This window comes from Takifugu flavidus, chromosome 1, assembly GCF_003711565.1.
Source record: "Takifugu flavidus isolate HTHZ2018 chromosome 1, ASM371156v2, whole genome shotgun sequence".
In the NCBI taxonomy this organism is placed as follows: domain Eukaryota; kingdom Metazoa; phylum Chordata; class Actinopteri; order Tetraodontiformes; family Tetraodontidae; genus Takifugu; species Takifugu flavidus.
Window position 1 is genome coordinate 8,792,000 of NC_079520.1, and position 24,972 is coordinate 8,816,971.

At 43.8% G+C, this 24,972-nt stretch overlaps 1 protein-coding gene across 1 annotated transcript in view; it reads left to right on the plus strand.

Annotated features, from left to right (window-relative positions):
- Positions 1–24,972, plus strand: part of tanc1b (tetratricopeptide repeat, ankyrin repeat and coiled-coil containing 1b) — a 57,216-nt gene that overhangs the window by 26,663 nt on the left and 5,581 nt on the right. Inside the window, 14 exon segments of the mRNA XM_057032768.1 lie at positions 4,486–4,619; positions 6,405–6,594; positions 8,055–8,375; positions 12,568–12,690; positions 13,146–13,427; positions 13,576–13,730; positions 16,135–16,366; positions 16,509–16,675; positions 17,767–18,374; positions 19,473–19,581; positions 19,746–19,868; positions 21,213–21,449; positions 21,536–21,721; positions 22,112–22,190. Of these exon segments, the coding sequence (XP_056888748.1) occupies positions 4,486–4,619; positions 6,405–6,594; positions 8,055–8,375; positions 12,568–12,690; positions 13,146–13,427; positions 13,576–13,730; positions 16,135–16,366; positions 16,509–16,675; positions 17,767–18,374; positions 19,473–19,581; positions 19,746–19,868; positions 21,213–21,449; positions 21,536–21,721; positions 22,112–22,190 (2,946 nt within the window).

The following is a 24,972-nucleotide window of genomic DNA, read 5'->3' on the forward strand; positions in this document are numbered from 1 at the left end:
ACTTCGGTCTTTGTGGGAGGACAAGATGCTTTGACATCACATCTTGTCTGTCAAGGTCAGCCACAGAATGAACTGTTGATTCGTTGCCAGAATAATCGCAACCAGAAAATCCATTAGAAGCGATGCAGCATGAGAACTGTGTGACATTCATGCCCCACACGGAGCTGAGCTGTGAAGAGCCTTTTTGTTGGGTGTCGGGCTGACGGACGGCTCTCTGGGATGTCCATAAGCCATGTTTTGCATCAATAGTCACGTCATGATTTTTTTTCTTCTGTATGTTAAATTTGGCCACTTTCCAGTGGGATTCCAACTCCTTTGTGGTTCTTTGGGTGTCAATTTCATCCAAGTCTGTCACTGACACATAGCATAGAGCATAGGCTTAAAAACCCCCACGTGCCTTTGAGGAAGGATAGGGTTGCTTTTACATGTGTATTTTTATTTTGTATCTACATTCAAACAGACATTTTTGCCTGTTTAGAATAGGTGTGTGTTTCCATACGTGATTGTATTTGCAACAGTAGGCCAACAGTTGCCCTTGTCAGGCTTATTTCAGCTGTGGTCAGCTTTCTGTTTCTGTCAGTCAAAACCCAACCTCAGCTCCTCTCTCACAATTATCTCTCTCTTTTACAGCTCCAGGGAGACCCTGGAGCCCACACACTTAACACCTGTTTCTGCCTGTACTGATTATGTTGTCATTGCTGAAACTATGGGCCAACTGAATTTTCACTCCTTAAATGACTGTGATACTGCTATTCTAGCTATAAATGCACTGGCACCACGGTGACCTTTACCTGTCATTTACTATTAGAAATGCGTCTGATTTATTGTTGTACATTATTGTTCCATCATTAAGAAATGGGATTTCTAGAGAAGACCATTTACTTTGTGCACATTTATGTGTCGAGATCAGCAGGACCTATGAACTAGAAGGTTAGCTTAGCTGTTAGCTGCAGGTTCGGTTACTCGGGCTCAATTGAGTTTAAATTGGAAATTGCATCGAATAATCAATTCAATATCAGTTCATAAGGAATCTGTCTTGTTGAAAGTGAAAATGAGGAGAGCAGGACTGTGCTGGTCTGCAACAACCCTTTGTCACTCTAGTAGCTATTCAATAATGTGGTTATTATTAATTTTGATTGATTTGATCCTGGTCTGAATATTTATTCATTAATATTAACAATATCCAAGATGGATCACTGGATTCTGGATTTGATTTATGGTTTTCACTCTTCAAGACGTGGCCTGATCCTGTGTGTGTAGCTGTCTGTAGCTCACTGGGAGAGCTCAAGCACCAATGATCAGGAGAAGAATAAACTGTTGCTAGCAGAAGGATGGATTTATGCAGAGTTACTGCAAACTGTGTTTTAGTAGCTGTGCCGTGGGGCCTTCTGCATCTCATATCTATGAGTCCGACTTTTAGCAGCTGTTGGGAATCAGAATTATCTTGTGCTCACTGTTTATTTATCAGTCCTAACTAAGTATGATAGCTGTGTTTCAAGATGTTTCTGCTTATGTCCTGGAATGTGCATCAAAAGCCTTCAACATTCTTGAGGGGGATGCCTCATCTCATACCTCTGTACCCAAATGGGGAAGCAGGATGCATGTTTTCATCAAGGGTTCATTAAATGGACTTCATTGTTGTGGTAATAAAACTCCAGCTGCTAATGAGGACCGGCTGGTTTGTTTCCCCCACAGGAAGAGTGCCCAGAAGCACTGTGGAGCCAGGCTATTGGTGGGGTTCCCTCTCCTCTCCTCTCTCCTCTCCTCTCCTCTCCTCTCCTCTCCTCTCCTCTCCTCTCCTCTCCTCTCTTCTCTTCTCTTCTCTTCTCATTCCACACCTCCTCTGTCAGGTCTTCTTTATTCCACACCTGCTCATAAACCTCCTCAGGCCAGCCCATAATGATCTTGTTTTGGTTTGTTTTTGGCCTGTTTGCTGTGGTTCCTGAAACACACATTACAGCCCCAGCCCTGGTTTTTCAGACTTTTGTGGCCCAGGTTCTTGAAAGGACGCCTCACTTTGTACCAGTTCTAAATGGCTTAGCTGAGGGACTCTCCTTTCATGTCAGTAGATATTATCCAGTCGGCACATCCGCTCCACACTGACTGAACCCTGTACACTCGTTCAGCTTGTGAAAAGCTGGTACACACATTCCTACTGTCATAATAACAAGTAGGTAAGTAAACTACAGCAGAAACAAAGAGTTGTAAATGGCAGATAAAGCAAAAGATAAATCAGTCCAATACAGCAGGTTCTAGGTTTCAGTTAAACTATCAAGGTAGAGTAAATGGTTTTCATCTGAGTATCTACAGACGCATGATTGCAGTTGTTCTGTGATCGTACGCTGCCTGGAATGTATGTGCATATTTTTTATTCATGTTAAAGTTCCCTAAATTTGCATGGCTCCTTCGAAGTGGTGATGTAATCAGCGTGGCCCACTGGTCTATTTTGTCCATGAGCCGTGCAAGTGGATTTAAAAACAAGTTCAAATCTAATGTTAGAACACGGAGTGAGGCCAGCAGGTCTGGCTTCCTTTGAGTTTACTGGCAGGTTATGTGGGGAGGCACATGCACCACGTGCACTCAGACCTTCTCATCTGCACTGCAACTGTCATCGCCATAGCAGCGCTCTTTCAAGCTTTATAGTGATAAAACCTTGTGCTGACCTCCCCCCACAGCTTGTGTGCTCGTAGGTCTGATGGTAGCACTACAGTTTGAACTGTTGACTTTTAAAACTAATGATGCAGCATCTCTGTTTGCTAAGTCCTTGCTGCATATTCCAAAACTAAAAAAAAAAAACTGCCTGCTTCCGAAAGCTTTGGATGCTTTGGATTACTGGACGGCAGCCATTATTGTGGATAATGGTAGTTTAGGCATTACAAGGTTGCCACAGCATGCACATGCAAAACTATCCGTTTTTTATGACAAAACGTTTTCTACATTGATCCTGTCTGCTAAAGTCTTCAAAGGCCACATCTGGTCTCAATCAAATTGTGGTAATTTGGAGTTTAAAATAGTCTGCTATTGTCTCCAATGAACAGTAGCCATACATGTTTTATGTCCCCCAGATGTATGTGTAACAAAGCGTTATCCACTGAAAGCATCTAGATAAGGCAATTGTGAAGAATCACAGCTCTGACACAGATACAGTGACAACATTTACATGATTCGGGTGCCTTGGCAACGCTTCAGACCATCCAACTCTCTCGCATGCACTAGTAGTCCTAAAGCGTTGTCAACCACTGACATGCAGGCTGAAATAAAAATCAATTTTCAAGTCTACTTTTTTGTGTATGGATGAAATTTAAAGCAGGTGGATGAGTCTGGGTGGGTTTAATGGTACTGCAGGAACCCTTTTACTTCCAGGTTCCTGTAGTAGTTCAGCTTCTGTATGTACAAGCAAGTCAATTTAGTTTAAATGAGCTGGAAGAGGGTGCAGCTGACAGTACCATCAAAAAGCAGGCAGCTCAGTGGGCAAGTGTGTCGCAACGTTAACATAGATCCACACACTCAACTCTGATGTTCACAGGTTTTTTCGCTTGTGCGTTTTGTTTGCTGAAGAATGTTGCTGAAGAGCCAGACCAAAATGACCGAGTCCGTTCTGTGGGCTAAATTGCCGGAGTGGGTTATTGTCCCTCTGTACGCAGCATATTGGCACTTTATTTTTATTATTTTCTTTTCAGAGGTTGTGCTTTTTCTGCTTGGTTACACCTTTATTCTGTAGTTAGACACTTATGAGTCTGTTGTTGAACTGCAGGAATTGTTCCAAAAGGAAGCTCAAATTTTACACAAATTCTCTTTATTTCTGCATCTTAATTAATAGTTAATGGAAGTCGCTGGACAAGGTGGACATGCACATGCTTATAAAAGCTCAATGTATCAATCCTATGTCTCCATACGTGCCAAAAGTCCATCCAATGTGTTTATAAGGAGCGAAAGCTCCTTTTTGCCAAATTTGGCCCCAAAATGGTGGATTTTAATTGTGTTGACTTTTTATGGCTCTTTAAATATGCTGTATATGACTGTCATTGATTAGTTCCATCACTGAAACATAGTTTTCAGTCTTGGCTAAAAAGAGAGAGATGGGGGGGCAGCAGACAGTTAAAACTGTGCTGGAGGAAAAACATTCATTGATATTCACGGCCTCAGTGAGTGAGATCTGGAAACAGGCAGCAGGCTTTGCAACTGGCACTTGAGGCATGTTGCTGGACAGACAAAGTCTCTTCTTCTATCACATTATTGGGCACTCACATGCATTCAGAAATTTAGAACACACACCCCATAGTCTCTCGCTCTCTCGCTCTCTCTCTCTCTCTCTCTCTGTGTGCATATGCACCACATCAGCAGAGAGGGAGTGCAGCAGAGCATTTCAGAGACGATTTGAAGAGGACAGGCAAGCAGAGTGGCCCGAACAGAGGAGAGAGGAACACTGCCTGCTAACATTAAGCATTTCTCTGTGTGTCTCTCTCTCCTCTCTTTCTTCTCCAGAGCTGCACACAGAGAAACAACCAAGCTCCTCCTCCCCAGCAACTCAGGAACTGATGACAAGGCTCGGCTTTTTACTAGGAGAAGGGATCCCGGGTACGGCACGCATACCTATGGATGACAAGAGTGAAAAGAAGGTATTTTAACTCCCCCCCTCCCGTGCAGCTCCCTTCGCTCCTCCGACAGCTGCTCGCTGCAGCTCGCAGATAGAGAGATAGAGGACTGAGGGAGACAGCCAAAGGATAAGTTGTGACAGTGGTCCAGAAGAATGGATGTTTTTGTTGCTTCTTGATTCATTCTCCTGCCCAGTATTTCGGATGTGGCCCTGGAACTTTTAACCCAGCACGACGACTAACGGTAACTGTCAGCTTGTTTGAATTGATTTCAAAGAAACTGCATGTTTGAAACTTGTACTTTTATGGTATTTGTGATGGTCTGCAGTGTGGTTTGTGAGTCTCTCAGTAACTTGAGTGCTATTCCAGGGCCACTTTAGTATGTAACTGGAGTGTCTGAGCCCAAGTCCAGAAATAGTTCTGTTATGTTAGGTCGAAGCATGACTTTGTTTCTCTCTCCTAATTAAGGCTGTGTGAAGAGCTGAGCAGAGCGAAACATGCTAGTATCATTTCTGTCTGTTCATATGGACACTGAACCTTGATTAAAGTTGTTTTTTTTTAAAAAAGAGAGCTACATATCATCTGTTTAACTGTCTAGATACAGAAAGAAGCACAGTATGTGAACGGTTATCACTTGTTGTTTGTTCATGGAGGTGTGTGTTTCCAGTGCTCAGCTGGAGACAAACATCTGCCAGCAATTCTCTTCTCCTCCATACAGCTGTTTTAGAGCACGTCTTCACCACAGCATGCTGTTCTTGCCTTAAGTTATCACCAGTAAGGATTTTAGCTGCTGGGATTAATCTGGCAGCGTTGTTAATTAGCAGATGTGTGCTGCTGCTCTGGCTTTGTCACACTGAACATGTACTAATAGGAATATTTTAATATGTTGTAAATGGGACCTCTGTTATTCAGATTTCCATCCTGTCATCATGCCACCGAATGAAAGGGTCCTCTCAAACTAGAATGATAGAATCAGTCTCTTATATAGAGGGAAACATGTTTGTTACATTTATCTTATGCAGTGATTTACGATGGAGAGTTTTTAATATTTTGCCGTCTTTAATGTCCAAAAGAACTGATGCTGGGAGGACAGCCACATGTCATTTTAACTTATTTTTGTTATTTTGTTGAATATTAATGTGGGAGTTTGTTCGAGACAGCGTGGTTTTTGTAGGAATTTTTATCTTTTAGATGCCACGTTATGAACATGCTGGCTGTGAGAACTTGCTTCCTCTTATAGTGGGATGAGGACGACCTCCTCGACCTTCTGTCTATTATGTGCAATCAGAATGCAGCTGAAGGAAAATGTGGAAACATGACAAAACCGGCTTTAATTTTAATTTTTGTGGTTGTCAGCTCAGACAAAGATTTTGCTACTATTGTTGTTGGACAGGCTTGGTGGCACGGGAAAGGTGCCTATTGTCTCTGAACAAAGTACAGATTCCCCTGCAAAATTCTCGTCAAGCTTATTTTAGTTCCTCCAGACATACGAGTGTGTAATTTTCAGGCTTTTATCCATTTTACAATGTTGATACACTTTTTTTGTCACGTTCATGTATGCAAGACTCAATAATTCTTTAGCGAACCACAGTCGGTGTCTAGACTTTTCTCATGGCTTCCAAATAAGGTTAGAGATTTTTTTTTCTTTTATTAAAGCTCATGCTGGAAAAATGTTCACATTCAGTTTAAATCAAAGCTGCATAAATCATTGACAGATTTAATCAGCGTTGTAAATTTAGTTGAATCCACAATTCATCATCAAAGTGTAGCTGTTCTCCAACCTTTTTCCTCTTCTTCCTCTTTCTCTAGTGCTCTGCTGCTAGCCAGGGCATCAGTCCGTGCTCCACTCTGACCAGCAGCACAGCGTCTCCTAGCACCGACAGCCCATGTTCAACACTCAACAGCACAACCAGCCGCCCCATCCTCAGCCGCACCAGCCCCTGTGGAACAATCACGAGCCCCAGCTCCACACTGGAGAGCAGAGACAGTGGAATCATTGGTGAGATGTAGCCAACTTTCATTATAGATCAACCAGTCTGTAAAAATCGAGTGGAGCCAGAGAAACACTCAGGTCTTTGAAGACATTTTAGAGGAAAGCTTTACATCCCCAAAAAACCCTGCGTATTTGAAAAGAGAAATCTCAACTATCACATCTGAGTATCTTATTTTTTTATGCATCCTCTTCCATCTGTCACTCATGATGTTCCATTGAGCTCTGCGCCACTAAATGACTTTGTTATGTTTCTAATGGCTGTGTGAGACACCTGGAGACTCCAGCAAGCTGGCAGACATGCAGTGTCATCGACAAATATTAATCCATCTGTGAGAATTGGTTTTGATAACGTGATAAATCTGGAGCAGACTCGAACTGACAGTGATGGATTGTTGGGAATAGGGTTCAGCTTTTAACATGTTGTCCTATGAGAAGCAAAGAATATCATGCATTTCATGATTGTTTGGGTAGGAGACTGACGTCACTTCACCGCACGACAATTTATATTTCTGATTATTATGATCATTCTGTCTCCTTAAAGCAATAACACAGCAAATTGCTGAATAATTTATAAGGGCTATGATATTGTATTTTTCACCGTATTGGACTGTTATGCTGCCACACAGGATGAAACATGTTGTATTCTATCATTGTAGAGCTATTTTGTTAGCACCAGCCTGACAACATCTCATTTACCTGCCTTAATGTGTAGGTTTTGGTATTTTAAACAAGTCAGCGCCGTGGTTACAAATCAGACTCCAGCCTGTGGTTAATGTGTCCTGTTCTTTGAAGTTTTCACTCTCTCCCCAATTTCAAAAGCGCATTAATTTGGCTTCGTATTGCATTAAAAGCTTTTTGCTGGATTTGGGGTGGCTTTGCAGTGCCATCACATTTTCACACTGCTCCCAGAGGAGGGCTTTTTCTTACAGAATAGGACTTAAAGCCACCAGTCAGCGGTGACTTTAGTTAGCATCCTATATATAAAAGAGAATACTGTCTGATTCAGCATGACAGATTTAATGAATGATCATATATTGGATCAGCAGCACAGGAGCCCAAAGGACTGGGATGTGTCATATGAGTGTTAGTGATGATGCAACATACTTTGCCATCAGGAAATCCAGATTACGGGTGTGATGCAAACACAGCCAGGTGGTTAGTCAGTTCCTGTCATCTGAATGAATCCAGGGTTTTTTATCCAGCTGCTCGTCATTGTATTGCTTTGGCTTTCCACTCGTCATTTCGGATTATATTGGAACGCTGGTCTGCGGGATTAAAGGATTTGTATTCATGATAATAAAGTACCTGTGTGTACTGAAAAATGCAGGAAACAGTTCCATAGCTACGGCTTTCCCAGCGGGTAATCGACAAAATTCCATTTAGTCTCACATTTGTGTACATTTAGTGTCAAAACGCCAACCACGTCTAGGTTTTTAATCCTACTGTGACGTCCTCCCTCCTCTCAGCCACCATCACCAGTTCTTCAGAGAATGATGACCGTAGCGGCTCTAGCCTGGAGTGGAGTAAAGATGGCAGCCTGAGGGGCAGCAGCCGCCATGGCCTCGCACAGAGCGTGCGCGCGGACACCTGCTCTCCCGTGGCAGAGGAAGACTCCAGCGGCGCCTCGGCCACGCCAACTGACACCCCGTCCAGGATAGACCAACCACAGCAAACTAACACCTCAGCAGCAGCGCCGCAGCCTCCAGTCCACTCACCTGAGGGACCTGTTCCATATCCGTCACAGGCGTCCTCTTCGCTCATGATGCCGAGGCCAAACTCTGTAGCAGGTAAGGCTCGCTCTGGCTTCTGTTTGGTGAGGAATTATTCAGTATGTGTTTCTCTCAGTTAGCGTTTTGAGAAGAAACTCTGTTTTATCCTTTTTCTTACATGTTTACAAGCTTATTTTGGCACTTCAAGCAACATAAGCCTCATTTCATTGCATTTCCAGCTGGTCAGTTTCACTACTACTTTAAAAAAATTGAAAATAGAACAGTTATATAATGTGTACATTGATTAAGTTTAAGATGGAAAAATAAGTGTTTTTCAATAGATGTTTTGTTCTTAAGGCAGAAGTTGGGATTAAGCAGCTGTTGTATAGGGAGCCTGGGTCCTGCCTGCCATGTCTGACCTCAGCACAAGTTGCTGTTCGGCTGATCTGTTCTGCATTCCTGTCCTGGAACCTCCCTGTTATGGCTCCCCTTCTCGTATCCACACAGCTGTCACAGTTGTTGATGCCCCTCGTACCACCCTTTTCTACCTTTCTTTACATTTCCACATCTCAGCGCTGCTCCCCAACTCCATTTATCTTACTGCTTTTGACCTTGACATCGTTAGGTTGGCAACCAAGTTGATATGAAAACAGACAAAAGCTTGTATGATTATTCTCAGCTTTTTCTTTTTTATATACATTTACAGTCAAATATAAGCAGCTGTTTGCACTAATATCCTAGAGAATGTACAGATAAGGGCTGCGACAAGTGGAGTTCTGTAACTACAGCGAGAATGGGATAATTTTCAGTTTTGCAGGTTTGTACAAAAATCATCTGACGTGGAAAAAAAATCGCATGAAATGATAAAGATGTTTTCACCAGCTGTTCATCATGTTTAGCTTGGTTGGTTTATCTAATCAGAACTTCTCACACCGAGTTCATGTCCACATTTACCGGCAAATACAATACATTTTTTTCAGTTCACATTATTAGTTTATTAAAATAATCTTCACTCCTTAAGAAACCAATAATTATATGCTGTGACACACGCGAGGAAAGGTCAGAAAACTGCGCTGTGTGTTAATAACACCAGTATTGTCATTGTTGGGGGCTCCCAGACTTTAAGGGCTGATGTCATAGTTATGCAGCGTTGCCCCCTGGGGAGCTGTAGAATTCACACCTCTGTTTTTATGCTGGCAGAAAGGCCCTTGGAGGGAAAATCAAGGATAGGGCGTTTGTGGGACAGTTTACCTTTTGGAATGTCACACGGCGTTTCTTTTCATTAATATCTCAAATAAATGTTTCTGAATGTTGTAGGAATCAACATTGGTGGACGCCACTGTTTATTAACATTAATAACAGAGTAATAATGTATTTACCAGAAAATCTGTCATCCCAAAGCGTTACACTTGGGCTGGCTCTGTATGCTGTGAATGAGCATTGATAAATATAATAGGTTTACACTTGCATTAAGAGGCTGGTGTGCAACTTTTAATTTACGCATAAATAAGAGGTCACAAAGTCCAATAATCGGTTCAATTCTGTCATTTTGAGTGATTTCAGTCAAGCTTTTGAAAAACACCCATAGTGTCAAAGGTCAATAATGCTGTTCAAGACTGGAATTCCACAGTTCTGGAGCTTGTATTTCTCTTGCCGGGCCACTGCTTTAAGGTCACTGTGGCCCAGAGACTCTGCGATGATGCAGCTGTGAATTCTGATGTTTGACAGAGCCCACTCTGTATTCTTCCTCTGAGGTGCTCTCTGTTGGGGAAAATTTGATGATCTGGCCAGTGATAATGGCTCCTTCCATTAAATATTTGAGTAAGCTGCGCTGGGCTGAGGGTTCATTGAAATCCTCTCCACCTGGGTTGGAAAAAACAAAATCTGCAATTATCAGACATCTGTGGTGCAGCGATGCACCGGGAAGACGAGGTACAGCTCGGTCAGTTGGATGCGTTTGTCATTGTCCCGTTAAAAAGACACGTGGCAGCTTTATGTGATCAGCGGTTTTCTTCAGATTTTCCTCAAGATTCCTTCTGATATGGTCAGTTGCTGTTTATGGACGATCCCTTTCTTATTCTCCCATTGGCGATGTGTTTCAGGAGCCGCTGCAGTCTGAATGCTCTTCACACATTGATCTGTCGGATGTAGGGCCAAAAGAAATAATAAAAAAGGGACAGATAACCCATCCATATCACCCAGCTCTATGAAAAGGTCACTTTAAAAATGTCCATTCTCAGAGATTTGTCTGTGCTCCTTGGTCCCAGCGGGAACAAAAAGAACCCGCTGCAGAGATCAATCTCCTCTGGTTTTTAAGAGCCATTTAAAATCCTACTCGGTGGTGCTTCATTGATAGTTCGGAACTCACCAAAGGTGCAATTTATAAGTTGTCGTGTGTCAGGGAAACTAACTTTGCTGAGTTAGTGGCAGCCCATCCACCACCCTACTGAGAGGGTTCGAAGCAAGGCAGTAATATGAATGTATCACTAGATTAAAGATATTTTCTTCAAGTTATGGAGTTTATAGAGTCTCTCAGTAATTTCAAAAGAACTGCTCCATAAAAAAAGAATAAATTCTTTATAAATGAAAAGGATCAAGTCCACTGTTTAAATGCAGTCAGTGCCGAAGAAACAGGTTTGTGATGAAAAGGCAAAGAAGTTCAGTTGGGTTTGTAGCTGTACTGACTCAGAAAGTGGTTAAAATGCCAGTCGGGAGTTATTAAATAGCTATCAGATGTGACGGAATCCTGGGGAAAACAGGAGTTAGTCTACCATAAAGCCTAATTTTATTGTTAATTTAGTGCACAAGTGGAGCCATGATATACATGCTCTTTACAAGCGTGTGTGAACGTTCCGGCACACATGCAACGAACTGCAACAGATTCTTTTTGTCTCCTGAAATACTTTCAGCATGAGCTCTGATTAGCAGGAAGATACGGAGGGCAGCCGAGAAGCACAGCCCCCTCCTCTGTTCCTTCATGAGAAACAGAACTCAAAGGGTAAAAGTGCCTGAGGATAAAAGCAGCCCATTTTCATCATAACACATTCAGAAGCTGCACAAATGCATTGGAGGCAGCGAGAGCACAGTCATCAAGGTATCACGTGTACATCGGATCGATGAGATGTGTAAAGATCAGAAGGAATTTCTAGACTGAGGGCATAAAGCTATTGAAGAGAGGGCTTTAAAGGCCTGTGAGCGTTTATGTGGCCCTTTAGAAATGACAATAATAAGAGATACTTTGCTCTTTTTAAACCTCCTTCTTCCCACTACTTTAATCCTAACAATCTCGTCACCTGCACGTAACACCTGGACGGGGCGGGTTCAGACGCTGCCAAATGCTTTTAACCGGCTGACTGGTTCAGAGGGTGCAGCCGACTCTGCTCAGCAGCTGAACACTGTGGGTGCCAGCACCTACGTATGCTTTGGGGGCAGGGGAATCACTTTTTAGCCCTTGGTGAGACCATCTGATGGGAGAACTCTTGAAGTTTGGACCAGAGATTCCGAACCTCCTTTACGCCCGTTTTTTTCCATACGGGACACAAGAAGCTGTAATTGTTATTTAGCTAAGCTGCACAGACTCGGGGTTGTTTGGTCTGATTTCTTTATAAAAGATTTAGAACAATCATGTATCGGGGTCAGAGCCGCATTCAGCTAATTTTCCCATCAGCAGACACAATTTAATTAGTAGGACATTCCAGAGCAGGAGTTGGTGAGTGGAGAGGGAGGAAGGAGAAGAGTTTGTGATGGCGTCTCCCAGCTGAAGGTGGTGAATATGAAAGGGTTAGATTCTGCCCTTCAGCAGGCAGACAGACCGTACATCACCATGGTGATAAAAATGTCCAGTAGTGCTCGGTAACTGCTGAAAGACCTTGCTGTGCTTGTTCATATCTTTATTTATGTTTACTAGGTTGACCATTCAGTTCAAATGGTTGGTTCATATTAAAGCCGTTATAACACAATATTAATATTTATGGCAGTTAATATAATGCTGTTTTTCCTCCTATTCATGATTTTATGTCGATTACATGTGGTATCATAGTGTAATAGGCTGTATTAAATGTGTAATTCAAAGATAGAAATGAAGAATTTCTTAACAGTTGTATTTGGATTTAAGTACATTAACTAGTGCGCTACCTTTTGCATCTGTTTGAAACATGCAAGTCTCACCATCTCCTGGATCCTGAGACGCCAGATTTGACCTTCAATGTGCTGTTACTATTTCGTTCTCTTTATAGCCTTTACAATTTTTTCCTTCTGTTGGTATCTAAAGCAACCAGCTCCACAAAGCTAGAAGACCTGAGCTTTCTCGATGAACAGCGCAACACCCCCCTACGGACATCCATTCGGCTGCCTTGGCACAACACTGGGGGGCGACCACCTCAGGACTCCAAAGGTGACATTTAAGTTACTGTGTCCTACTCTTTATCAAAGCGCCAGGGAACACTTAAATGCCTTAAAGAAAACAAAGTTAACTGTTTAGCCGATCCTCAGGGAGGTTTAAGAAACACTAAAGTAGTTTCACACACTGTTTTACTGTATAAAGAAAGCAATAATGAATACCTCATTTAAACAATTGCTAGTAGAGGTTTAAGGGAAAACCTGAGCCAAAGGTGCAGCTGTTTATCAACCGTGGTGTAAGAATACAGGTACACTGTAATGTTCTGTGTTCTGGCAGTTTTAATACCACAAATGTTGTTAGAGAGGAGCAGCCTGAGTGAATAAGTGTTCTGAGATCTAATTATGGCTTCGGTCGACCAGAGAAAGAGTCCATCCTCCAAGTCCATTGTGTATCTAAAGCCCATAAAAAAAACCTTGTTGTAATCCAATATTTTATCTCATTTTCCTCAGCTCGGTTTGCTCCCTACAAACCAGTGGACATCATGCTGAAGCCCTTGCTGTTTGAGGTGCCCAGCATCACCACAGACTCTGTGTTTGTGGGGAGAGACTGGCTCTTCCAGGAGCTGGAAGGAATCCTGAAGGCTACCGACTGCACGCAGAGTCAAGGCGCCGTAGTGGTTGGCAGCGTTGGTTATGGGAAGACGGCGATTATCTCCCGGCTAGTGGCGCTGAGCTGCCACGGAGGTCGTATGCGTCAGATCGCCTCCAACAGCCCCAGCGTCTCTCCCAAAAGTAATCGATCTTAACATTTACCACGTTGGCCTTATAGCCACTGTTATTAGATTTTGTTTTTTTATTTTAGCTTGCAAAGTTCAGACGTGATACCAGGATATACTTCCCATGAGAAATGCGAAACTCATTTACAAACCCACCCTTCCAGGCGGCGGAGGATCAAACGCAGAACTTCCGCTCTCCCAGCCACCGCAGCCGACTCCACCTTCCAGTGCTGCCAACACGCTGAGGACGGGCAGCTGCCCAGGGACACCTGAGATGCAGCGGCGGCGGGAGGAGGCTGTCCGGCGTCTGGCTGCAAAGGTACGACCCAGTCCACAACATCTCCACACCGAAATGTGGCTGCTGAGCTCACAGACGGAATGAGTTTTAATCAGAAGCTTTAACTGTTTGATCATATGACGTGATGTGGCGTTGCATCATTGCACAGGGCATTTACTTTGATGAGGAGATCAAAAACCTTTATATTAATGCTGACAGTAGTGAGCAATAACAGGAAATGGAGCTGGCAGCAAAGAAGTGTATGTAAAATCTCCGTAGGCAGAAGAAAATAAGTTCATGGTCCACCAGGTTTATCTCCCAGTAGGTGTTTACATTGCTGGAATATACTGTACTGTAATATGCTGCTCTGCTCTCTGCTTGAGGCTAGCAGGGATTGAATTGCATTGTGCTAACCTAGGGATCAGATTCTGTAGTGTCGATGCTTTGACTAACACGAGTCCACTGTAGTTATTACTGGAGGCTTTGTGAGAAGTCTGTGTGAAAGTCTGCATGTTGAAAATTACATGTTTTATTCAGCAACGGTACAAGCAGGGAAGGGGAAGGAGGCAATAAACGTTTCAGCCCCAAACACATCCGTGTGATTCAGTGCCATTATTATATCGGTGCATAAACTGTTGTTGTTCTTGCACAATAGACAATGGAAGACTTTTGCTCTTTGACAGGAGCTGCAGTGATCGTTTGCCCATATTTCTGCAACGCAGTCTCCGTTTACAATAAACATTGTTCAGGTGACAAACGTGTCTTTACCTGCTATGGTCTCTAGCCTGGCTGGATCTCCTGCTCTTTGAATCAGCTTCTTAACGCGTCCTTTTCTCTCAGCGATGCCTGACTGAGCATTAATAAACATGGACTGTTGTGCACAGCGTCCGTGCCCTCCCTACTGTGCAGTATCTACAAATGCTAACACGCTGGCGTGCAAGACTGTGCTTGAGAGACTGTGTCCTGATTCACATTGACATTTGCTCACTTTGAACACTTTTGTGATGAGGGCTTATGAACTTTGTTTACAACAGTGTTCTGATGGGACCTTCTGCTTGTATCATCACCAATTTCTTTTCTGGTTCCCGTTCCATTTTTAGCACAGTTCTTTGATTCTCCCCTTAGTAAGGAAATGAGTCACGAGAGAGATGGCCACTGTGCAGTTGCATTTTGCAACTGGCAGCGCTACATTTTTGAACCAGGAAGCCGACTTTATACTTCTAAGGCTATTCTGAAGGTCTGTGAAATCAAAGCGATACCCCTGAAGCCAGTGATTGTGTCTCCAGCACCCTGCATCACATGACTGGTTGTGGCTGGTTGTGTCAGTCCTGTTCAATCATTGAATTAAAGGGGTTGAAATGGGTTCTGAGGCCATTGCATTTTCTAAAATAAAGCGCTGTTGCGTTCTCTTGCTCTCTCATTCTCTGATGCCTCGACCTGTGTTGTAGAATATACATGCAACGGTTGCTTTCAAGTTGAATTTTAGATGGTTCATCATTGCACACGTGGTCTGTTAAGTGCATTCTTAAATAATATATAGATTAGGTTACATTTTTATTCTCTACAAAGCTTGTTGGTGACGCACCCTGGGGCAGATGTACACGTCAAATAGCTTTTGTACCAGGGAGTTTGCACTGGGAATGCTTCGGGTCCCAGACCCCTGTGAAAGCACCAGCACCACAGTTGCGTGATTTCTTTTGTCCCCCATCAGCCTGCGCATTTTAAAATCAGTGGCTTTGTTGCTGCGGTGGAAAAGAGCCAGTCTAATAGTTGGGGCAATTTACACCCACATTTTTCCGAACATGAGCATTCTATCAGCTCTCCAGGAATCCGTTTAGATTGTTGAGGGAGCAGGAGGCAGCAGCAGAGGAGGCATCACCAGTAGAGGAGCCCGCTGCCTCCCTCGGCCCCTGGAAGTGTGTCAGCTCCTCCTGCTTGGATTGTAATTAGAATCAGGCTCATTTGTCCCCTGGGCTTCTTCTTTTGCCATTCTCTTCCTTTCTTTTCCTCCCCTTCTCTGTTTTTCATTATTCCTGCTCAATCAGACCTCCTTTGAATGGTGCAGTGTCCAGTTCAGGCACAGAAGGATCCTCTTTTAGAGTTCCACCTGGGATCCCCTGGCCCCCTTGTATAAGGAGAGGTTATCTGAGGCAGTTGGCAACTGCAGTTACATCATCGGCCCTTACACATTTATATTCTGAGGAGATCATGAGTAGATTTATGGTAAAATATAAAAATCGTCTCACACCGTATCCAAAGAAATTGATTGTACTCACCAGAGCTGCTGGCTTTTGAACCAACTTAGTGATGATGATGGAGTTTCATCTTTGTATATATCAGACAGCCAAAGCTAATCTCCACTCTTATCGTATTTTTCTAACATGTTCTTTTTGGATTTACAATAACTCTGACCCCTTTGGTTTGTTGTTTTTATTCCGCATTCCAGGTCGTGGCTTATCACTACTGCCAGGCAGACAACACCTACACTTGCCTGGTTCCGGAGTTTGTACATAGCATTGCTGCCCTGCTGTGCAGAGCCCACCAGCTGAGCGCGTACCGAGAGCTGCTGCTGAAAGAACCCCACCTCCAGAGCATGCTCAGTCTGCGCTCCTGCGTCCAGGACCCCATGGCTGCTTTCCGGAGAGGGGTCCTGGAGCCACTAGCCAGCCTTCGCAAAGGTGGGCTGTAACTGTACAGCAATGTCTCGGTTGCACTGTTTTGTCCATTTGTTTTGAATGTTGACATGGCACTGTATAAATAGCCTTCCTTCCTGCACTAATTACAGTGGTGTTAAACATGAGTGTTTGTGTACTCATGCAGAACGCAAGATTCCAGAGGACGACCACATCATCTTGATTGATGGGCTGAACGAGGCCGAGTTCCACAAGCCTGATTATGGAGACACCATCGCGTCCTTCATCACAAAGATCATTGCCAAGTTCCCCCCCTGGCTTAAACTGGTGGTCACTGTCCGGATTAATTTACTGGTGAGGAAGATGGAAAATCTTACTCAGGCTATAACACACCTGTGTGTGGTGTTTGAAATATTCATGAGGTGTGACACAGCAGATGATTGGCATTTGGAAATTTGAAAGGCTGATTTTCCTCGACCGAGATTTGCGAGTGACCCGAGAAGTCTATATATTCCCACAGGAACATATAGGAATATATATATATATATCTTTTGTATTAACATTCAGTTTGGGCTCACATTTGCTTTATGATGAGAATTTTCAGCTAAATGACTATTGTGTAATTTTCTATAAACTAGATGTACCGTCATTACTCACCAGGGTGATTTCACAGTGTCGAATTATTTCTTGAGGAAGTATCATCTGACTGCACACAGTTTAATTTCCTTAACCGTATTTGGTGGAAGTGAAGAAGTTTGGTTTTAATTAAAGTTAGGACAGTTTGTTCCATGAATGTCAATACTCACCAGTATGTAAATATTTAATCATCATGTGCATGTTTTAAAATTTAGCAGCCAAAAGAAGTCCTAACCAGTCTGTAACTGTAGCACCATATTTTGTCTCCATCCATATGTTACTGTCAAATATATTTTTCAGGCCAGCACTCTTCGCCAAAATAGCCAACCAATCACTGATGTGTTGCACCGCTTCCGTCACCTCAGAGATTAGTGCCAGTGCTTTTCAGCGACTGGGGGCCTGTGTGAAAACACATATTTGTTCACATATTTGGTCTGTTTGCTGTCCTCTGTCATGATGAGGAATAGAGACGTCTTATCTCGCTAAGGCAATACCTCTCGAGCCCCAGACAGGCAGAGGATTGGAGGATTAAGGTGCATTGATTTCTCCAACCTCCAGGACATAGATTGAAATGTGAGCTGTGACCACAACCGCCCCTCTCCCCCCACCTCTTGGTGGAGCCACCCTGTGGTTACATTCAAAGTGCTTCTGCACCGTCAGACCTTTTCATCACCATGGACATATTGATATTTTCTATTATACATCTAATGCCTTAAAAAGATCGTACTCGACGGAAGTGCAGCAGCTTTCTGGGAATTCTCCGGCTCACGTGCAACTTTCTGTCTAACGTTGCTATATCTCTTTTACAGGAGATCACCAGCCTCCTGCCCTTTGAGAAGATCTCCCTGGATGACTTCTCTGACAACAAGGAGATTAGCAACGACCTCAATGCCTATATTCAGTATCGGATAAACAGCAGCAAGGAAATCATGAGTAATATCAGCCTGAATGGCAAAGCTGATCCTGTCACCGTCGGGAAGCTCAGTAGCCACCTGATCTCACGCAGCCAGGGCTCCTACCTGTACCTGAAGCTCACCCTGGATCTGTTTGAAAGAGGCCACCTGGTGATCAAGAGCGCCAGCTACAAAGTGGTGCCCGTCTCTCTGGCAGAGCTCTACCAGTTGCAGTGCAACATGAAGTTTATGACTAATTCAGCCTTCGAGCGCTCTCTGCCCATCCTCAATGTGGCACTTGCCTCTCTGCACCCCTTGACTGACGAGCAGGTGTTCCAGGCCCTCAACGCGGGCTCCACCCACGGAGAGCTGCCATGGGATGACTTCCAGCAGCGCATGGAGTTGCTCTCGTGCTTCCTCATTAAGCGTCGGGATAAAACACGCATGTTTTGCCACCCTTCCTTCAGAGAGTGGCTGGTGTGGAGAGCTGATGGGGAGAGTACAGACTTCCTCTGTGATTCCAGGTCAGTGTTTCACATTGTCAACAGATGCAGCAACTTGTGAAATGCAGGCTGCGATTATGGGCCTGACAAGCCTGTATCTCATCTTTAAAATAGTGTTGCAAAGCAACATGATTACAGCCAGATGGTCTGTAAGTCATTATGATAATTATATGGCTGAAGTCAGCTATACAAAACACATTTTTGTGAAAATGTCCTCAGTGATTTTCATATGTACAGTCTCAGAGTGCTGCTGTTAAAATCCAAATTAGCTACTTAATATCTGTAGCTGTATATAATTATAACCATTTCTTCCATTATGCTGATGAGAAGGTCTGTTCAGACAGTCTGTCGAGCATTATAATCAATATAGATAGCAGGGCATACGGATAAGCGAGAGACAAGCACAGGTTTTCTTCCAGGTTTTTCTTGTAACCATAGCAACCCGCTATCAGAGAGGTTGTAGCTAATTTATCACCTCACAGGTAGTTTTCTTGCCTGCATACAAATAATGTTACTGCAGAAATCATATGAAATACAAATGTCAATTATAAGCAGAAACTCCATCTTGCTGAAGCTCCAAAGGCTTTCATAGCACCGCTGAATTATAATTGTAAGCACCCCGACCACAGAAGCTTCAGTCATTCACACTTAATAAAATTGATGACGTTAATTCGGCTAGCATCGGCCGCCAGCCACACCTCTGCTCACTCAGCAGTGTGTTGAAATGGACCAAATCTGAGCCTCATATTCTTGCTCATTCACAGTCTGCCAACGCTTATAAAGAGGCTTAGAGTCTGGCACGGAGGGCGTGCGTTCGGACAAAAAAAACCTGCCGCGCCGCCACCAGATCAGAGCGCTGTGCAGTCATGCACGTCCTTTTAATGAAGTTCTGCATTGGCGTCTTTAACACCAGAACGGCTGATTGAAGATGGCTGTTGGTGTCACTCAGTTGGGCATGACGCAGCATTTATTTAGGAACAGAAGAAGTGAATTCTCTGTGAAAGTACAAAGGTGCTTAGACAAAATGTGTCCTGATGAGCTGACTGTCACGTCAGGAACGTTCTTCATCAGCCTGATTGTTGCCTGAACTGACACACTGCTCATGCTCTTTGGATTCAGGACTGGACACGCTCTCATGGCTTTCATGCTGTCCCGCCAAGAGGGGAAACTTAACCGCCAGCAGACGATGGAACTGGGACATCACATCCTCAAAGCACACATCTTTAAGGTGCCGCTATGGAAGATATTCTTGGCTCTGAATCCATCTCTTTTAAGCTCCTTCTTTGTTAATTCATGGCTTTTTTTTTGATTGGAGTTCACTGAGCCATGCAGTGTGAGCTCATTGTTTTCCACATTCTCCCATTGTGTGCGTGTGTGTCCATGTGTGTGTAGGGTCTGAGTAAGAAAACAGGTGTGTCATCCAGTGTGCTGCAGGCTTTGTGGATAAGTTGCAGTACTGATGGTCTCTCTGCAGCCTTGGCCTCCCTGAGGAACCTCTATACACCCAATGTCAAGGTAAAGAGTTTACCTAAACACGCACATCCTGCTGGATTTATGGTGCCATCTGACATCCAAAAGCATCCTCCCTGTGTGGTATTTCAATCAGACGTGGCAATTATGCTGTGAATTATTGTTCTGCTCCGTTGTTAACACAGATTTGATGGGATGAGTGTGAGCCCAAAGACAAACAGTGGAAACTAGCAAGAAAGGCAGCAGAGAATACTCTACACATGTGGATTATGGTTTAGCCATTAACCACATCCCCACCCCCATCTCGCTCCTTCTTCAAAAGCCGCGTTAGCCTGTCATATGTTCTAGTGCCTATTAAAATCAGCACATTTGCTTTAGTTAATATATTGCATATATTGCATATATTAACTAAACCACTTATCTGGTTCAGTCTAATTGCGGTGCTGCTGTTGCCATGGCAAAGGATACAAAGTCTGCTCAGAAATGGAACTAAAAGTTTGTGCGTCCTTTCTGCTGATTGCATTGTCTTTATTCATCTTTACAAACCAAATGTTAGCTCAGTTATCTACATGGCCTGGGCATTTTTCTGCGGAGTGTTAGTTTGTGTTCATTGCTCCTCTTCAGCGCCAGTCACACTTTGTGTGTGTTTGATCTCGGTTGTGATAAACCCATCTCAGAACATTGCATAATCCTCACTGATATAAAATTAGTGAAGCAGTTAACAGAATACACGGTAGATGACCACCGTTTCTGTATCAGACAGCAGCTCACGTTCCTATTCCCATATACAAAGGAAACGGGGAGGTCTGCATCCATGACATATGTCACTGAAAGAATAAAATGAGAGGGTGGGTTCAAAGGTCAACCTGTGACTGTAGCTGAATCAGTCGTTCTTGACTTTATTACATTATAAGTAGAAACAGTGAGCAGCCATTGTTTGCCTTTCGCTGCACTGCTATATTGATAATTGATGTTAGTTATTCTTCGTCTCAGTATTTGCTTGTTGTCTCTTAAGCCCTGTCATGCTCAAGCGTAGCATTCTTCAGAGAGCGACTTCGTCCTGTTCCTGTGGGAAAAACTGAAGAACCACTGGTGGCTAATTTACTGCAACGGCCAATTTAATTTCCTGTTGTCAGACACTTATTTGGTCTGTTTGACTCCGCTGTATGATTGATTTCCTCATCATGAAAGCTTAATAATGGTTTTCAGCAGAATGCGACCACTTCATTGGTGTCTGACCTTCTCCAGATGAGGCTGAAGAAATATAGGTTCCTGCTTTAAAGGACAAGGAGTTCCAGAGTTAGACTGTGGTCCAAAACAACCTATCAACCTATCACTCTGGTGTGTTGTCCCGATGCTCTGCACTGTGCCTTTTGTTTTTGTCCCCAGGTGAGCCGTTTGCTGATGCTGGCCGGGGCCAACGTGAACTATCGCACAGAAGTCCTCAACAATGCCCCAGTGCTCTGTGTCCAGTGCCACCTCGGCCACCAGGAAATCGCCTCGCTCCTTCTGGAGTTTGGGGCCAGCGTAGACGTGGTGTCTGAGAACGGCATGAGTCCCCTCTGCTTCTCAGCGGCGGCAGGACACTTGGGATTGGTCGTGCTGCTCTGCAAGCGCGGGGCCAAGGTGAGAAGATGACAGGCGGACTTCGAGAGTCACATGGTGTATTGACATCTGCACCCACTTTGCATATTCTGCTGTATTGTTATCAGGTCGATCAGACAGATAAGAGCGGACAATCTGCGCTGGTCCACGCTGCTCTCAGAGGACATCTCGACATTATTCAGTACCTGCTGCAGCTGGAGTGGAGCTCTGAGGGGCAGCAGCAGGACTGTGCTCTGAAGAACAAGGCTCTGCAGCAGGCTTTCATCGCAGCCTCCAGCATGGGGCACACACAGGTCTGAATTACACCCACACACACTCTTTACCTGCTTCCTGATTAAACCTGCAAGAAAAACCGTGACAGCTTGATAAAGGTCATTGTTATTCTGGATTAATTGCGAGGCAGGCCCACCGTTTGCTTTGGCTTCCATGGTAGATTTTGAGAAAGATCTCTTCGGACTAAAGGAACTGAGCCAATATAAGATGTCAGCCTTGATGTAGTTGTAGCTCCTGGTCTGAGTCTGAGGATCCACCTGATTGGACTGAACTCAGAAAACTATCACTACTGGCACAAGTGCTTTTTTATTACTGGCTCAAGCTGTGTTGTTATTCTACTATGAAGTATTTTTCATTTGATGTCCTGTGCAGAAGCAGCATGCCATTAATCTGTGTTCCTCTTCTGGCAGGTTGTGAGGGACTTGCTGGCATTGACTAATGAGCACACTGTGCAAATTGATAGCCACGACACTCTGTGGGGAGAGACAGGTAGGTTTTCTAACCAATCCTTTGCATTACATAAGCCACTAATATTACCTCACCGTTTTAGTATTCCGGACCACACTGCCATAATTGCCCGCTGCAGTGGAAGTCATCTTGTCTCTGGGTTGCTCGTCCCAGCACATTTTATGGCTATTGCAGATTTGTGGTCTTCTGGGTTTCCGCATAGTTTGGTTAACATAACTTTTGCTTTGAACGCTGATTTTCCAGCTTGCCGCCATATTTAAGCTGCCGCACGTCTTTTGAAGCTACACCACCATATGTTGCAAACATCGACGGTCACATGTGTGTTGTGTGATGATATTTAAATTGGAAGGGCAGCTTTTTTCTTTAGCCATTGTAGTTCAGATGTGAGGACCTGGAATCTTGTATTAAGGCTGTGATCTGTGTTCTCATCAAAAGATGTCCCCAAATCTTACACACTAAACCTTTAAAAGACTATAACTCAGAATAGGTGTAATTTATTCAACTGTTTGACAACAAAGAGAACATTTTGACTGCTCCACTCTTAATGCTAACATTAGCATGTACGTCACAGATCAGGTCGCGCTGCCACCTGATGGCCAAAGTTGATACAAATTTAAACGGAACGTTGACTTTCAGAACTGTGTTGATTCTGCAAAATATTGTTGGGCTGTCTTTATCAGAATGTACCAGTGGGATTGCCTTGTTGTTCTGAAGTCAGTTTAAATACTTTGAGACTTTGTTTATTGACATTTCAGTGCATCTTAAATATAGAAAAGAATGACGTTTGAACCCATTCTCTAAATTGTCAGGCAGGCAGAGGTAGTCGGTGCTTTCAAAGGTTTCTCTCAGCCTTTTAGTCCTCAGAGTCTTCAAACAGAGCTAAAAATTGTTCCAATGACTCCTTCTTTTATGTGGCAACTCTGTTTGATACCAGAATAGATTAAAAATCTATCAGTTTCGCCTGTGTGTCAGTAGTCACTTGAAAACCAGCAGGATTTAGTGCGTTTGGCTGGAATGTAGGTCAGTCCATTAGCAAAGACTCGGATCCTGGGCCTTTAACTGCTGCCCAGATCCCACTAAATGACTGCAGGTCGAGACTTTATTGGAGTCCTGGGACAAAGAGTTATTCTTTATCTCACCGCTTTCCTGTTTCCACCGATGAAAAGTCTTGTCTTCTGGGTGAGGGGGAAAAAACCTCATGACTGGAGCTGCGTGTGTGTCCTAAGCTTGACACACGGCCTCCCTCCACCATTAGCTGCAGCATTTACCCTCCAGCCAACCTAATGGATGTTAAAATGCCATCAGCACCCTCTTGAAAGAGCCTTAGAAGTCTTGAAAAATCAAACCACGCTTGGCATCGGAAGAGCTCTGGGTAACGAGGGCACCTCTGACCCGCGCCAAAGTGCATCCAGACGTCTCTCAACACACCTGGCAGTCATTTAAACCTGAGACGCATCTGCATACAGGCCAAATAGCTCCGCAGTAAACACAATTATGGCCAGAGCTGATGGTCTATCACAGTGTGTTAACAAAAAATGACTACACTTGTGCGCACGCGGTGCAGACAACTAAAATCATTTACACTGAGCTGATTTGCCTCAAATCCCTTTTCCGCCATTCAGCGGTGAAAATTAATAGTCGGACCAGGTAGCAGCCTGCAGCCTGAACACACACTGCTGCCTCTGGAAACTGATAACAAGCAATCTGTGCTTTTACTTCACATTTACATTTCAGCGGGATATTGTTTCTCTATGTTAATGGCTCAGCCGCCCCATTTGTTTGGACAGAAGCAGATTGGATTATACATCTGTGAAAACCTCATCTTTTAACATCGCCTCTTGTGATGCAGAAATCTTCTCTCTTGTGCAGAAAAAGGTAATTTCACAGCAGTGAATGGCTGCCATTGTTGTGAATTCGCAGCAGCAGCTCGGGCTCAAAGCAAAGACGACCCCAGAGATTTGGTGCTGCGGTGGCATCAGCTTTTGTAAATATGTATTTTTCCTTCTCCACACTGGTGAAAACATGGCTGCAGGTTTCATGTCTCAGGGTTGTTCATCTGCCTCCAAGTTAAATATTCAGGCTTTGAGGTTGCTGCAGATGCTTTTGTCAGGATTTACTTTGGCCTTTCTGATAAAGCTTTTTTTTTTTGCAAATGACATTTAATTAGTGAGTAAAATGTAAGCGAATTGTTGCGTTGATTTGTGGGTAAAAATCTGCTTAAGCAGAGCAAACATAAGGACAAACGCAATCATTTCAAAGCAAGGAGAGAGGGGAGCTTCTGGATTTGAGAGCATTAAGTTTTGTCTGAATAAACTGCCACAACTGCTGGTGCTGGTGGTGCATCTCAGGCTCTCCAGTGATGGGCCGATGGCTGACATTTTTGTGTTTTCTCCTTTATATTTTGTTTTTATGAGACATTGGCTCAAAGTGCACGCCTCAGCAAGCTGTTCCGGCCGCGGTATAAGTGCAGCACACAAGCTGGAACAAAGTAAAGCCCTGCAGACTTTATTTATAACGAATCACCAGAAACCACCTGACACCACCTCACATTTAGACTTTAATATAGGAAGCGTGTGTGTTGAGCAGATGGAGGGATGACTCTTGATTACTCTGCATCCTTATGGATGATGTCAGATGTCGGGCTTTGGCAGCACTTTTCCTGCTCGGTCGGAGGGAGAGTTGTTCTGATTTTAAAAGAAAGAGGGACCAGTATGACTGTTAACAGAGACGTGCTGATGCGCTACAGTAGATGTGAGAGGCCCAGGCTCGAACCCGATGACTTAATGAGCATCACATAAGTGCC